Genomic DNA, 14,082 nt, shown 5'->3' on the forward strand with positions numbered 1-14,082 from the left:
GCATGTGACGTCAAAAACATTATCTTTGTTATTTCAATGTACAGTGCAATGATGTACTAATACTTAATTAACAACATCAGTTCAGTATATATGACATAAGCAATTTTACAGATCTAACATAAAAATACATACATCTTGAAATGACTGAAAGTCAACTCGTCAAGAGAATGCATTGATATCATCGCAAACGGCCATTTTATTAATCATGAAGACTGGAGACTGGCCTTAGTTTACTTGATCATTTTGAGGAACACTAATTAAATATTTACACTTTATAAATTAACCATTTATTGTAAATGACACTATATACAGTCTTGAACGCACTTGCACAAAGCTTTCATAGAAAAGCAAATGACATCCTCTCTGATAATTGTGAAAACAATTAAGATACCTATTCGACGTAATAAGTGCCCATGGCAACATTTCTCGTATATTGGCTAGTGAACAATCCCAGTTAGCACCCCTTCCGATTGATCAATGTACACAAGACTTATTTATTTGTGTATAATACGCACTCGTGTGTTATATGCACCCTTAACTATGGGCAATTAAATTCTGAAAAAATATATCTGTCGTATATAAACATTTTAGGCTGTCAGCATAAACCACGAAATTTACGATCTTTCAACTTTTTCAATTTTTTTCACCAAAAAAATATTCTAATAAGAGCCCCCTATTTCTAATTTTGTGAGCACCCTGCACGCTTATTATGTCGAATACAGTAACAAATACTTCCTTCCATGAAAGTACCTACAACTGATCCTACAATTTGTAATAATGTTCAATTTACAGCAATGGTGTCATATCTAGTTCGTACGTACATGAATTTAACATATCAACAACCTAGAAAGTCAACACTAAACCACATGGAAAACTAAAAAAATACAAAATAACATTATATACTGGTCATAGCCACATCAAGGGAAATTTCCACAAAATTTCCATCTCTAAATCATCAAATCTGCACCAGACAATCCAGTGATTGATACTTGGTAATTATAAACCCAACTACACTGCAGTTTGTTGTACACAATCTGTAATACACACACAAGAAAATATGGACTGTCATATAAAGTTTGGACCCAAGCAGCAGTGCTTATACATATGTTATAAAGATTTCTTTTACAGACAGGTCTAGATGCAGGCTGGTCAGGCAGTGCTTCTTATAGCAGGGTGCTATACAGCAAATCATGTATGTCTTAATGACGATAATGACATGCAAATGAGGATATAGTGATATTATCAGAGCTCCAGATAAGCTGCGTATCTGCGTAAAATACGCATCAAAAATGCAGAAATATGCAGTAAAATAAAATCCAAGCGTATCAAATACGCAATGAACATTACAGATTCGCTACAAAAATAAAACTTGTGCGTATCATCAAAATATTGTGAAGTAACCCTGCGTATTCGATAAGCAAATCAGCAACTTATTTTGAAATTATAAACGGACATTCCGTCAACCTTGCCAAACTCCATGATGACAGTTACATCATGATCATTTGCCATCACACTTTCTTGGGGAAGTATCGTGGTATTTTTGAGTCCTATAAAGCTCTCGAACCCACACGACACCAGTTTGCAGGGACTAGATGAATAGTGTTTTTAAATATTTAACTTAGATACCCACATGTGTAAAAACTAGTGGGTAACAGAAATTTGAATACCCAGATAGAATTACTGATACCCAATGATTTCAAAATGCATGGGTTAAATACCCACAACACCAAAAGCTTATCTGGAGCTCTGTATTATCCTGTGGTAAAAGGTTATCTACTGATGAAATATACTTTAAAATATACACTTATTATAAAGTTGAATAATGTAACCTTAGAAAAGTGATATCCCCTACATGCCTATGTAGTACAACACGGATAATGCCTGGCACATGGTGCACAGCCTCAGATACCACAGCTTATCCAACCTACTCTCAGTCCATTCAACCATGTGTCTTTCTGTATGAAATGTTAAGGTTGCCATGGTTACTCACTGGGTCAAGGTATGTAATACAAAATTGAGTGTGTTTGATTTAACACTGCTTTGAACAGTGTTTCAGTTGTATTTTCAGTATGTCGGCATGGAGAAAGCCCATATGATACAGATTTAGATGTTTTAGTGAAAGTTAGTAAAAGTTAAGAGAAACCCGAAATTTCTTGTATGGTGCTGACACACCATGGATCCCAAATATCATTTGATTCTGGCACACTCAAGGATGCAATTTGCAAATTGTTGTGCCATAGGGAACCAAACCACCTATACAAATATATTAGTGGGACCTGGTAAAGTTTGGCTGAGTAATTTGTTTACATTTAATCAAATTTGACTCAAGTGATGATGTGGTGTCCTCATGTCCCAAGGGAATTATCAGCCAAGGAATCTAAAGATGGATGTAATGATGGCCGTATCAACCAGCAAGTGACCCAAAATCATTATCCCTGATCACACTATACTCTCAGTCTTACTGGACTTGGGTGCACTTGTTTCCGATTTTGCTATGTCGTTAAGCACCTCCCATGATGCCTGCCTGGGTAAGGATTTGTCTGGAGGTGGGACGAAGGTGATCTGCCCCCCAGAGTCGGAGCTGTGGAGGGAGGAGCCTGCAGAGTGGGGGTACTGGCCACTCCCAACCACACTGCCATAGTCAGACACTGCCCCTGGAGGCTGCATGTAAGATTGGGGCATATAGGCAATGTTCCCAGGAGGGGCATAGCCTTGCTGGACATACGGAACTACTCCTGGTGGGTACTGAACTCCGGAATATGGATTTGGTTGTTGTGGCTGCTGCTGGCTGAACACAGAGCCTGTGACTGACCCTGTCTCTGTGTTGTCGGAATTCTTCTCATGGTCAGTTATAGCACACAAAATGTCCCAGCTCGACTTGCTGGACTTCCCCGGTTGACCGGGCGGAGCTTGTGGAGGTTGTTGAGGAGGAGCTGCTGTGGGCATCCTAGGAACTGGTGCATACATCACTGGTGGGACTGGCTGACCCCCAGGCATCATGGCCCCGGGGTAGGGCTGCATCATGGGCATCCCTCCTGGTGGGATATAATGAGGCTGCCCTGGGTAAGGCATTGGACCCCCGGGAACCATGTGGCCAGGGTAAGGCATGCCACTTGCTGCTGTAAATGCTGGGGTCTCGGGATGGTGAGATGCAGGTTGAGTGGCAGCTTCAAGGTCAGGTTGAGGTTTAGCACTAGCAGCTTTCCTTGGAGCAGGTTTAGGCTTAGGCTGAGGTTTAGGTTTATCAGCTGATGATTTCGTTCTTGTTTTAGGAGTGGTAGGTTCAGATTGCTCATCTTTCTCTTCTTCATCCTTTGAAACAGACTTCTTAGCTCTGGGTTTCTTGGAGGCTGTAGAGGATGTACTTTGTTTCCTGGCCGCAGCCTTCCTTGCAGTACCTTTCTTAGGAGCAACAAGCTTTCCCTTCCCTGTCTGAGAACCTGTCTCACGTAATGTCTGTGTAGAAATCTCACGGGATTCATATTCAAGGTCCCCAAGGGACCTGAAGCCCTTTCTCATGGACTCCCTTCTTGACACTCGACGGTTATCAAAGTCATCATCTGAGTAGGCATCTATGTCATCCCGAGTGTATGACATGACAGACTCGCCGATGGAACTACTCCTCTCTCGTCGCCCACGCCGACCATACAGCGATGACCTCGAGGCGTACAGTGACTGTCGAGAACCTGATCGCTTCAGTGCTGAAACAAAAAGACAACAATCATGATGAAAGAAGGAGGGAGGAAAAGAGGAAACGCCGTGCTACTTAAATTGTAATGTGACAAGGAAAATGAGTGTATTGGGTTTAATGCTTGAACAGCATTACAATCTCAAGGTGACATGTCCGCTGGATGTGCCAGGAAAGTCTTTAGAGTGGAAGAGTGAATATGATTTTATGCCGCTTTTAGAAATATTCCAACAATATCACAGCAGTGAACACCAGAAATGGACATCACATAGTGTACCCATGTGAGGAATTTAGCCAAGTCCTTTGGCGTGACGAGTGAGTCCTCTAACCACTAAGCCACTTGGACATTTACCGCTTTGGTAAAACCCACCAGCACCAGATAAAATATCTCACTACCTATAGGCCCTATTGTAATGAGACGATGCCATGTCAATTTCTCTTTTCACTTTCTTGGTCACAACGAGAAGCAGGAAGTAAAATATACCAAAACTGTTTTCAAAGTTTATTAAAGGTAAATTTGTGAACAAAATCCTTGAAACATAGTCTTTCAACAATACCAACAAAGGTTGGTTAATCCATGAAACAAACAAAAAAATGCTCTACCTGTTTCAAATATGTTCTAAAATATTTCAGTTTCCTTCTCATGCAAAATAAACAATGTCAGATACTTAATTAAATCACTCACGATGATAGTTGGAATCAAGGTCATCATCCCTGAAGCGAGAGATCTGACTGGTCGGCGTTTCTGGACGCCCAATTGATTCATTGTCATCGAGGATAGACCCCGTTGAAGGTCTTGATGCTCGTCCTATCCTGGGAGATTTTCTAGAGGATTTTCTAAGGCCAGTATTTTTCTGAAAACCTCCTGCAGGTCTTCTCCCTCTCTCTGACTCCGGAGCCAGGCTCTCCTGATCATAAGTATCATGTTTTGGATGTCTTCCCCCAGTTTCAGACTGTTTCCTCTTCTCTTTCGGACTCTTGCCCCTGTTGGGCCGTAACGTATGCTGAGTGTCATGCTTAGGTTTTGTCTGATGTGGGTCAGACACCTTGATAGCAACGACCTCACTGGGAGAGGGAGGTTGTTCTTGATTTCTGACAACCCTGATACCACGGTCATCATGATCACCACGTTCGATCTGCTGGATCTCCTCCGAAGAAGATGATGGCCTTGGAGCTCGTCGGATGCTGGCAAATTCTGAACGCTTCGGTTCTGGTGACTTTGGCACAACGGGAAGAGGAGGTGGAGGTGGGATACCCTTCTTCTGGGTGTTGTTTTTATTGTTTTTGGTTCTGGTGTTCTTGACAACAGGTTCATCAACAGAGGATGTTTCATTTACAGAGTCTTGCCCAGAACTGTAGGAGGAGATCCTCTTTGCTCTCTCATCAGCCTCTGCTTCAGTTGCAGCAAAGGTGGCCCTGAATTTTGCATTACTGTGTAGTGCACTGAGAATAGGAGATTTGGGTCCATCAGAATCAACCTCGTGCTCCTTAGGCTTGTTCCTTTTGGGCACATCCTCATAATCAAATGACATGGATTTCTTAGGACTCATTGCATAGCTTTCAATGAGGGGAGCTTTTCGTTCTCCAGAGCTATTAGTACTGTCAACTTCATTGTCAACTTTATAGTTGTCTTTATAACCACGCTTATTGACATATTCATCATTTTCACTGAGCAAGAGCTTCTTATTGGAGCCTGGTGTATCATTATATGTGGGTCCACCATTACGGGCGTCATTGTCATAGCCGTATGTTGTGTTGGAATGCTCATCCAGATTCTGCTTGTACTCTTGTTCTCTTTCGATTTTACGCTTGTGGCGGTAACAGCACACGCCGAGGATGGACAGGAAGACTAAGAAAGCAACGATTCCACCAACTATTCCAACGACCATGCCCACTGCCATTGGACTGGAATCATTGTTGGTGTAGCCTTGTTCAGCTGGAAGAGACATCAGAACATCAAAATACTGCCTTAGAAAGATGAATGAACAATGTTCAACTATTCTTTTGATCTTAATAACATGATTTAAGTCTTTGATAGGCACTTAGAGTGTGAGTGAGTTTAATTTTATGCCGCTTTTAGCAATATTTCAGCAATACCATTGGCAGGGCACACGAGAAATGGGCTTCACAAATAGTACCCATGTTGGGAATTGAACCCGGGTCTTCGGCATGATGAGCGAACGCTTTAACCACTAAGCTACCCCATCGCCCCGATAGATATTTAGAACATGAATACATGACACTATTTTGAAGATAACAACTTCTGTATTCTTTGTTTCAGGGCTACTTGCTGACCTGTCAATCATCTCATGAAGGGTCAAGAAGTACCGGTAGCCCTGAAACATTGTTACAAATAACAAAGAACTTGTTATCCATAAAACAAAGCGTCATGTAAACATAAGACTTACACAAAAACTTGAGAAACATATACCATAATGCTAAAACTTATCTAGTGTAGATGCCGCCTTCCTGAACATGATGAAAGTGAGAAAGTATGCACATCCTACTAAATTAGCTTCAGAAAATAAATGTTCATTACAGTTATAACTCGCATCATGATGAAGATGTGGATTTTGAAAGTTGACAGATTTGTTTCCATTAATTCCATTCTTGTTTTTCAATATTTGGAATCATTACATCAAATGGGTGAGTGAGTGAGATTGGTTTTATGCCGCTTTTAGCAATATTCCAGCAATATCGGTGTGATGAACGAACGCTTTAACCACTAGGCTACCCAACCACCCCTTACATCAAATGGGTTAACATGATCAGGCTAGACTCTATTTTGTCTTGGTTTACAGAACTTAGGATGAAAAAAGAGATATTTTGGATTAATCTCTAGTAATTTATTATCTTGAAGTTAAACCTATTGCACCTACAATTCTTTTGTAATGAATACACAACCTTGAAATCAACAGAATATAAAAGGTGGTGCTTTATATATTTTATCTTCTTTGCACTCATCTTTTTTGGGTGGAAAGTAATATCTGTAAACCAAGTTCAAAACAAAAGTCTTCCTTATCAATACCCATAGTCAAAGATCAGTGAACATAAAGTTAAGGTAGACACAAGTTTATGGATAACCACTTCTTTAATACTGTAAAAAGCGAAGTTTCCATGTAGATCCTTATACCGTTGTCAAGCAAGCAGTCTTGCTTGACAAAGGTATAAGGATCTATAAGGATCTACACCGAAACGTCACTTTTTACAGTATTAACGAAGTTGTTATCCATAAAATTGTGTCTACCTTGTCATCCATCAACTTCTAAGTAATGCCTATCAAACAAAACATATATTTACTCTAAGACAATGCTATTACGAGATATACCACCAGACTACCCAACACTCCAAAAACACGGATTTACGTGGTGGAGAAGATAAAGGATGGAAGGAAATCAACTGGGGGGAAAATAGTCCAAATCAATGAATAAAGGAGAGTTTTGTCCCTGCAAAACATAGCCAGAAAAGCGTTAAAAAAAATATTCAAAGCACGAAGATGTAGCTAGACAGCTAGACAACCCTTCAATGTCACAAAACATAAAATAATATTGATATATTTTAATGTTGCAAGTAATTCCTACAAAACAGGGATGTACTGTAATGTTACCAGTATGCAGACCTGAAACTAAACAAATATATCATGAAATATTCATATAGTTATTAGGATATTATCATTTATAAACATCATTTGTAGCATGTTTCAGTTTTCAATCCTCAAATAACAACTAATTCGGTTTTGAAGAAATCCATATGTGTAGTCAATATGCTAGATATAATATGCTAATGTCAGCTAATCGAAGAAGTCTTGCTTGCTAGCAATACCCTGAGTTTTACAAACAAATGAATGTCATCGCTGACTTTTACAAACAAATGAATACTTATGAGAATGTTTTTGGAAACACTATGACATCACTGACTTTGACTTGTTTGAGTTCATGGATCCTACAAATACAACATAGCATTAGGCAGACTTGTGCTGTGATAAGAACACTTCCAGTTCAGTGACCTACATTAAGCATTGAGTTTTATCAACAAGAAAACACTGGGACTCTCACAAAAACATTAAACGCCACTGCCACAGATTTATCTAGACCTGCTCAGGCCGATATTCGGCCCCAAGTCTGCAGCAAATGACAGTAAAAATCCCAATTTGAATTTAATCAGACATGTCCGAATTTACAAAACTAAGAACACTGAATTATAACAAATGTTATATTTGGGATAACACTTTCTAGGTAAAGTACAAATTCCAATACTTTTTACATATTTTAAAAAATCTAATTTTGAGCACGAACATCATTTATTTGGAAATAAGCAGGTGACCTCTTGGTCTATCCAATAGGTCTATGAATCAAAACAGAATCATTAACATATCTGTGTGACATCTGTAACAAGATTAACTTAAAAATATCATCATCATTATGCTGAGACGAGTTCAATCACTTACGTTTATAAGCTCGTAGGTTCAGTGTGAAGCCATAGTTGTTGCTGTTGATGTTTTTACGTTCAAGACGTATTGTTGCTCTTCCTTTTGAGGAGATCATCGAACCTGGCCGTGCTGTCCCACAAGTGTAACTTGAGCTCTGTTCACGAAGGAAACAAATTTGTCAGCATGGTCAGACAAAGATAAATATTCTTTTCCTTTTATGTAATCTCTCAACATTCTGAATGATTTTCATGATCTTACTCTGAAAACCATACTGTCATATTAGCCATGTAACAATTATTATGGCCACACACTGTCCACCATTTTTGGCCACAATAACAGTAATAACAGCAAACTATTGCTGCAACAAAGTTGCAGTATATTGGGGCGACATAGTAACATATTGTGGCAATATACAGGCAGTATATTGTGGTAACATATATGAAGTATATTGTGGCAATTATAGCATATTGAAAGGTACATTGTGTCAACATAGTTGCAGTACATTGTGTCAACATAGTTGCAGTACATTGTGTCAACAGAGTTGCAGTATATGTGGCACCATTGTAGTCTACTGTGGCAATATATATGTAATTTATTGTGGCAACATAGTAGTAGATTGTGGCAACAAAGATTCAGTATATTGTGGCAAGAGTAGTATATTGTGGCAACATAACAGCCTACTGTGGCAACATAGTAGTCTTTTGTGACCATATTTCTGCCCTCCGTTACCTGGCTAGATGACTCACCCCAGTTGATGTGCCCTCCAAGCTGACGAACAGAACCACGTTGCAGTCATCCATCTGGAAGTTGCCGATACTCAGGTCAAAGTAGTCACGGTCATCTGATGCCCGGAACTGTAGCTGGCACGCCAAAACGGATGATGATATGCCATTAGTTCGGCCAATAATCTGCACAGTTGTGTCAGTTGCTACATCCAGAAAGCCAGCAAAGTTACAGTCGCCAGACTGGTCCATGGTGTCTGCAATACGACAAACAGACATGGTAACAAAGGTAAATGAATATAAACATGTCAAAGTTAAACCAAAAGGAACAGTTTATGGCTTCTACAAATTGGAATACAGTACAATAACCAGTCAGGGATGCTCATGGCACACCGTCCATTACACTTAGTAAGGTACACCGTCTTATTAGGTAAAATTGAAGATTGACGTGTAGTCAAAAATTGTACTGCATGCCGTACAAATCTTCTGGGAGTGTTTATTGAATGTTCATTGAATTGGTAATGATGCCATGACACCAAGTGTAATCTGATATTTTTGGTTTTGGTTTTGTTTATTGTTTAACGCCGTCCTCAGCAATATTCTAGCTATATGATGTCAGTATGTAAATAATCGAGTCTGTACCAGACAATCCGTTGATTGACATCATGAGCATTGATCCACACAATTGGGATAGACAATCTCATTAAAATCAGATCCAAATTCTTCGCTGCCCCTAAACAAAGATCTGAGGACATCCCATTAAGGGTCACGTCAAAATGACCTTTCGCGAACTTTGACTGACCATTGAAATCACTCACAAGAAGTTGACATCAGCCAATTAGAAAGCAGCTTTCTTGAGCCTGACGGCACGCGTTTCAACCTGGCGACTAACATTTCAGACTATGCTTGAAAAATATGTTAACACAGTTCTCGATTACAATTTTGAAAACTGAACAAACGAACATTCCAGAATGTCTAATATATGGTTGAGATTGTATGGCACTGTTTCCCACGTACTGTGCAATGCCTCCTCCGTTCAAATGTATATCCTATAGAAGCAAGAGACGGGTGGTAATTTTGACTGCATCAGTCGTAAAACCCCATGTTAATATTTTCGAGGTTGCATGATTAGAAAACACATACCGACTGTCACTTTCGTGATCTGGTAAGCGATGCTATGATTGGTCGGATGTAAGGTCGTTCTGATGTTACCTGTAATGGGATATCCTCAGATCTTTGTTTAGCGGTAGCGAGAAGGAAGATCTATTTTAATGAGATTGTTTGGATACAATGATACGCATCAAACCAAGTCAGGGAGCCTGACCACCCGATCCTTTTAGTCGCCTCTTACGACAAGCGTAGTCGCTTTTTACAGCAACCATGGGTTGCTGAAGACCTATTCTAATCCGGATCTTCATGGATCTGTACTCACATGAACTCCTTGCTGAACTGGCCTGGGCAGCCTCCAGAAACATCAGCAGCAGTAACAGTGTTGCAGTCATTTTGTATCTAGACTCATCTACGTTCATCAGGGACAAATACTACCACTCAATGGCATGCTAGTTTCCTGATTATCTCAAGTATTTGGCGCCTGAAATTCAAAAGGATTTTTTTATGAACATGTCATTTGTAGTACACATCATTTGTCTGGATAGTATGAAATAATTCTTAGACAGTTCACATCATATACTACTCATAAGAAGTTAAGAACCACCCGATTCTTTCATATCATTATAGTTAATCTGTCATGCCTTGCCAGATAATAGCAATATGAAAGAATTAGTGGTCCTTAACTTCTTATGAGTAGTATGTATCTGGTGGTGTCCATTATTTGTCTGGGTAGTATCAATGATTTATCATCCAAAACTGGCTCCCACAGGAGATATGGCTTGGGTGAGATCACAATGCTTTGCAGACCATAGTGATGTCATTGGTTACCATGACATCACAATTAAATGACAACACTAATGGCTCTGCTACAGGAGCTGTTACCAGTACCTTTTACACTTCAGACACTGCTTATTACTGTCTACAAACTCAAAAAATTGGAAGAATGATGTTGGATGATAGACAAAAGACACTCAGGTGAGATTCTCAATTTATCTGGGTAATATCCTTAATTTGTATGAGTGGTATCCATTATTTGTCTGGGTAGTATCCAATGTTTGTCTGGTTGGTATCCATATTTTATCTGGGTAGTATCCATCATTTGTCTGGTTGGTATCCATCATTTGTATGGGTGGTATCCAATGTTTGTATCGGTGGTATCCACTGTTTGTCTGGGTGGTATCCATCATTTGTCTGGTTGGTATCCATCATTTGTATGGGTGGTATCCATCATTTGTGTGGGTGGTATCCATCATTTGTCTGGGTGGTATCCATCATTTGTCTGGGTAGTATCCAAAGTTCATCTGGGTGGTATCCATCATTTGTCTGGGTGGTATCCATCATTTGTCTGGTTGGTATCCATCATTTGTATGGGTGGTATCCAATGTTTGTCTGGGAAGTATGAAATGTTTGTCTGGGTACTATCCACTGTTTGTCTGGTTGGTATCCATCATTTGTATGGGTGGTATCCATCATTTGTCTGGGTGGTATCCATCATTTGTCTGGGTGGTATCCATCATTTGTATGGGTGGTATCCATCATTTGTCTGGGTGGTATCCATCATTTGTCTGGTTGGTATCCATCATTTGTATGGGTGGTATCCATCATTTGTCTGGGTGGTATCCATCATTTGTCTGGTTGGTATCCATCATTTGTATGGGTGGTATCCAATGTTTGTCTGGGAAGTATGAAATGTTTGTCTGGATACTATCAACTGTTTGTCTGGGTGGTATCCATCATTTGTCTGGTTGGTATCCATCATTTGTATGGGTGGTATCCAATGTTTGTCTGGGAAGTATGAAATGTTTGTCTGGGTGGTATCCATCATTTGTCTGTGTAGCACCACCATTTGTCAGGGAAGTACTAGTACAATGAAGTATGCACTAACTGTCTGGGTGATATCCATCCAGTATTTAGAGGAATTGCTCTAAAATGGTCTTTTGGGAGAAAATATAATCACATTGTAATCAATGTTTTTAAAAAAATCCATCCACAATGATCCATAAACATGATAAAAAGGTTTTGATTTTATCACAAGCAGAATTCAATTCTTATTCTGAGGAAAATATTCCTATGTCAGTGTAGCGTGTTACATCTCATCATTAAAATATTAATCTAGACAATGGCATAACCAAGACAACGCCTGAAACAAAAATATTAAGATATTTAATTAGGATGTTATTTAAAGAGCTTATAAAATCACTCTATTTATAGCTTAAATGCAAATAACACTTCCACAAGAGAGCCTATTAATAGCTCACTGCTATTGTCTTGAACAAAAACAACTTGAACGCAGCTCGAAGCCCAAAGGAACCGTCCTTGTTTTCCATTACCATTAACTTCTCCTCCGGGAGCTGGGACATGGCTCTTCACATTCCAAACATGTGTGGCGATTACTCATTCCTTGCACAGCCACGCAAACCAACTTTCACGTGTACACGACCAAACAATGCATTAATGAATGTATTGATAAGAAAAACTGACACAGGCGCTTGATATCTGTAGTTGTAATTATCTAACATTTTAATAACTAACATTCATATGTTTGAGGAAGTGGTGTCACTGTTATGTTATGAAGAGTTACGACATAACTCGCTTATTTATTTTTGTCCAGGTAAATAAGGCCACGCCCTGAACAGGTGTGTCGACAATAAAGTGCTGATAGAGTCTGTCCCCAACCCATGGCGCGACTGCCCCACCCAACAACCTATCTACGAAAAACTCACCTTGCATTAAGTCGCGTCCATTGTAGTGGCCTATTTCCATAAGGACGCCATTTTGTTGTGCGATATCTGTCTACCTGTATAGGTAATACTAACTGACAAATACAGGTGTACCCAAAATTGGTCTGAAAACATTAAAGTAACATAGATCAGTCGAATTTTCTTTCAGCCCTTTTCATAGCTTAGATGCATTGTGCTATTTCCTTTCTTAATATTCAATACGTTCTATATTTTTTACTAAAAATAAATAAATAACCGTTATGTTGCATTGGTACAGCCTTGCACACCTGGACGTGAATAATGTACGTGTGGAATTAGTCATTGTGACACATTGTCACAAACTTTGAACGATTCGGTGGAAGGGAGATAATTGCTGCGCGCATTGTTGAAGTTTCACCTTTCAGGGGAGTCCCCATTCCACTCCTATGCGGTCGTGGGAACAGGACATGCTTCGATGAGCACTTTCGGTGATACCAAAGCGGAAGAAAAGACGCACATTAAAGATACAAACATATAAACAAGAATGTGCATACCACGTACAGCGAAACGAAGGGCATTTCTGGTTTCTACAGAGGATTTTTAAACGCTTAAATTTAACTTTCTTGAAATTGCAGCTTAGAAATTGTAATTGGAAATGTATTTTTTCGTGCTGTTTAAATTGTTTGGGGTCCATTGTTGATTTCTTGCTTGATTTTTCTGTTTTGGGGAGTTGTCTATTTTTCTGTTTTGAGTTATTTTTTGTTTATTTTTTCGGTATTTATTTGCGATTTCTGTCAAGTTATTCCTTTCCCATGTACACTACAAAAACATTGTTTTTTCTTTGTTTTTTTCCTTGATGACCAATCTGTTTACAATGTATGACCTGGCTGACTGTGTGTCATCGCACCCTGATGGTTGCTCATACATTCAATCAATCAGTCGACTATTCATTATTAGGTCTTAATTGGGCCCATGTACAAAAGTGTTGTGATCCGGGTTAGAATAGGTCATCAGCAACCCATGCTTGTCGTAAGAGGCGACTAACGGGATCGGGTGGTCAGGCTCGGTGACTTGGTTTATACATGTCAACGTATCCCAATTGTGTGGATCGCTGCTCATGATGTCAATCACTGGATTTTCTGGTCCAGATTCGTATTATTTACAGACCGCCGTCACATAGCTGGAATATTGCCGAGTTCGGCGTTAAACAAGACACACAAAAACAAACACCCTTGATAAAGTTGATGTAATTAGCAAGAATACTTGAATCACCAGCTTTCAAAATATGTATGAAATCGTTCCCGTTAACGTGGAGGGGTATACACTTTATATACGTATCACTTAAATCTGCATACGCAGGAAAAACATCAAAAAAATATTATTAACTTCAACAGCATTGTGGTTACAGATGTTACATAGTCTTTGTGGACGGGA

At 39.4% G+C, this 14,082-nt stretch overlaps 1 protein-coding gene across 2 annotated transcripts; it reads right to left on the reverse strand.

The window, feature by feature from the left end:
• Positions 1-2,072: 2,072 nt before the first annotated feature.
• LOC124135988 (serine/arginine repetitive matrix protein 1-like) lies at positions 2,073-12,747 on the reverse strand. 2 transcript variants are annotated; one of them, XM_046501726.2, is made up of 7 exons: positions 12,673-12,747; positions 10,272-10,430; positions 8,864-9,096; positions 8,136-8,271; positions 7,308-7,313; positions 4,374-5,624; positions 2,073-3,701 (listed from the first exon to the last, which is right to left on the reverse strand). In XM_046501726.2, exons 2-7 carry the CDS (start codon positions 10,366-10,368, stop codon positions 2,440-2,442), a joined length of 2,985 nt encoding a protein of 994 aa, XP_046357682.2. In that variant the 5' UTR covers positions 10,369-10,430; positions 12,673-12,747; the 3' UTR covers positions 2,073-2,439. The 2 variants fall into 2 exon arrangements, with proteins under 2 accessions (XP_046357682.2, XP_046357690.2); XM_046501734.2 differs by lacking the exon at positions 7,308-7,313.
• Positions 12,748-14,082: the final 1,335 nt, after the last annotated feature.

Source organism: Haliotis rufescens, unplaced genomic scaffold (genome assembly GCF_023055435.1).
Source record: "Haliotis rufescens isolate VD_foot unplaced genomic scaffold, xgHalRufe1.0.p SCAF_16, whole genome shotgun sequence".
In the NCBI taxonomy this organism is placed as follows: Eukaryota; Metazoa; Mollusca; class Gastropoda; order Lepetellida; family Haliotidae; genus Haliotis; species Haliotis rufescens.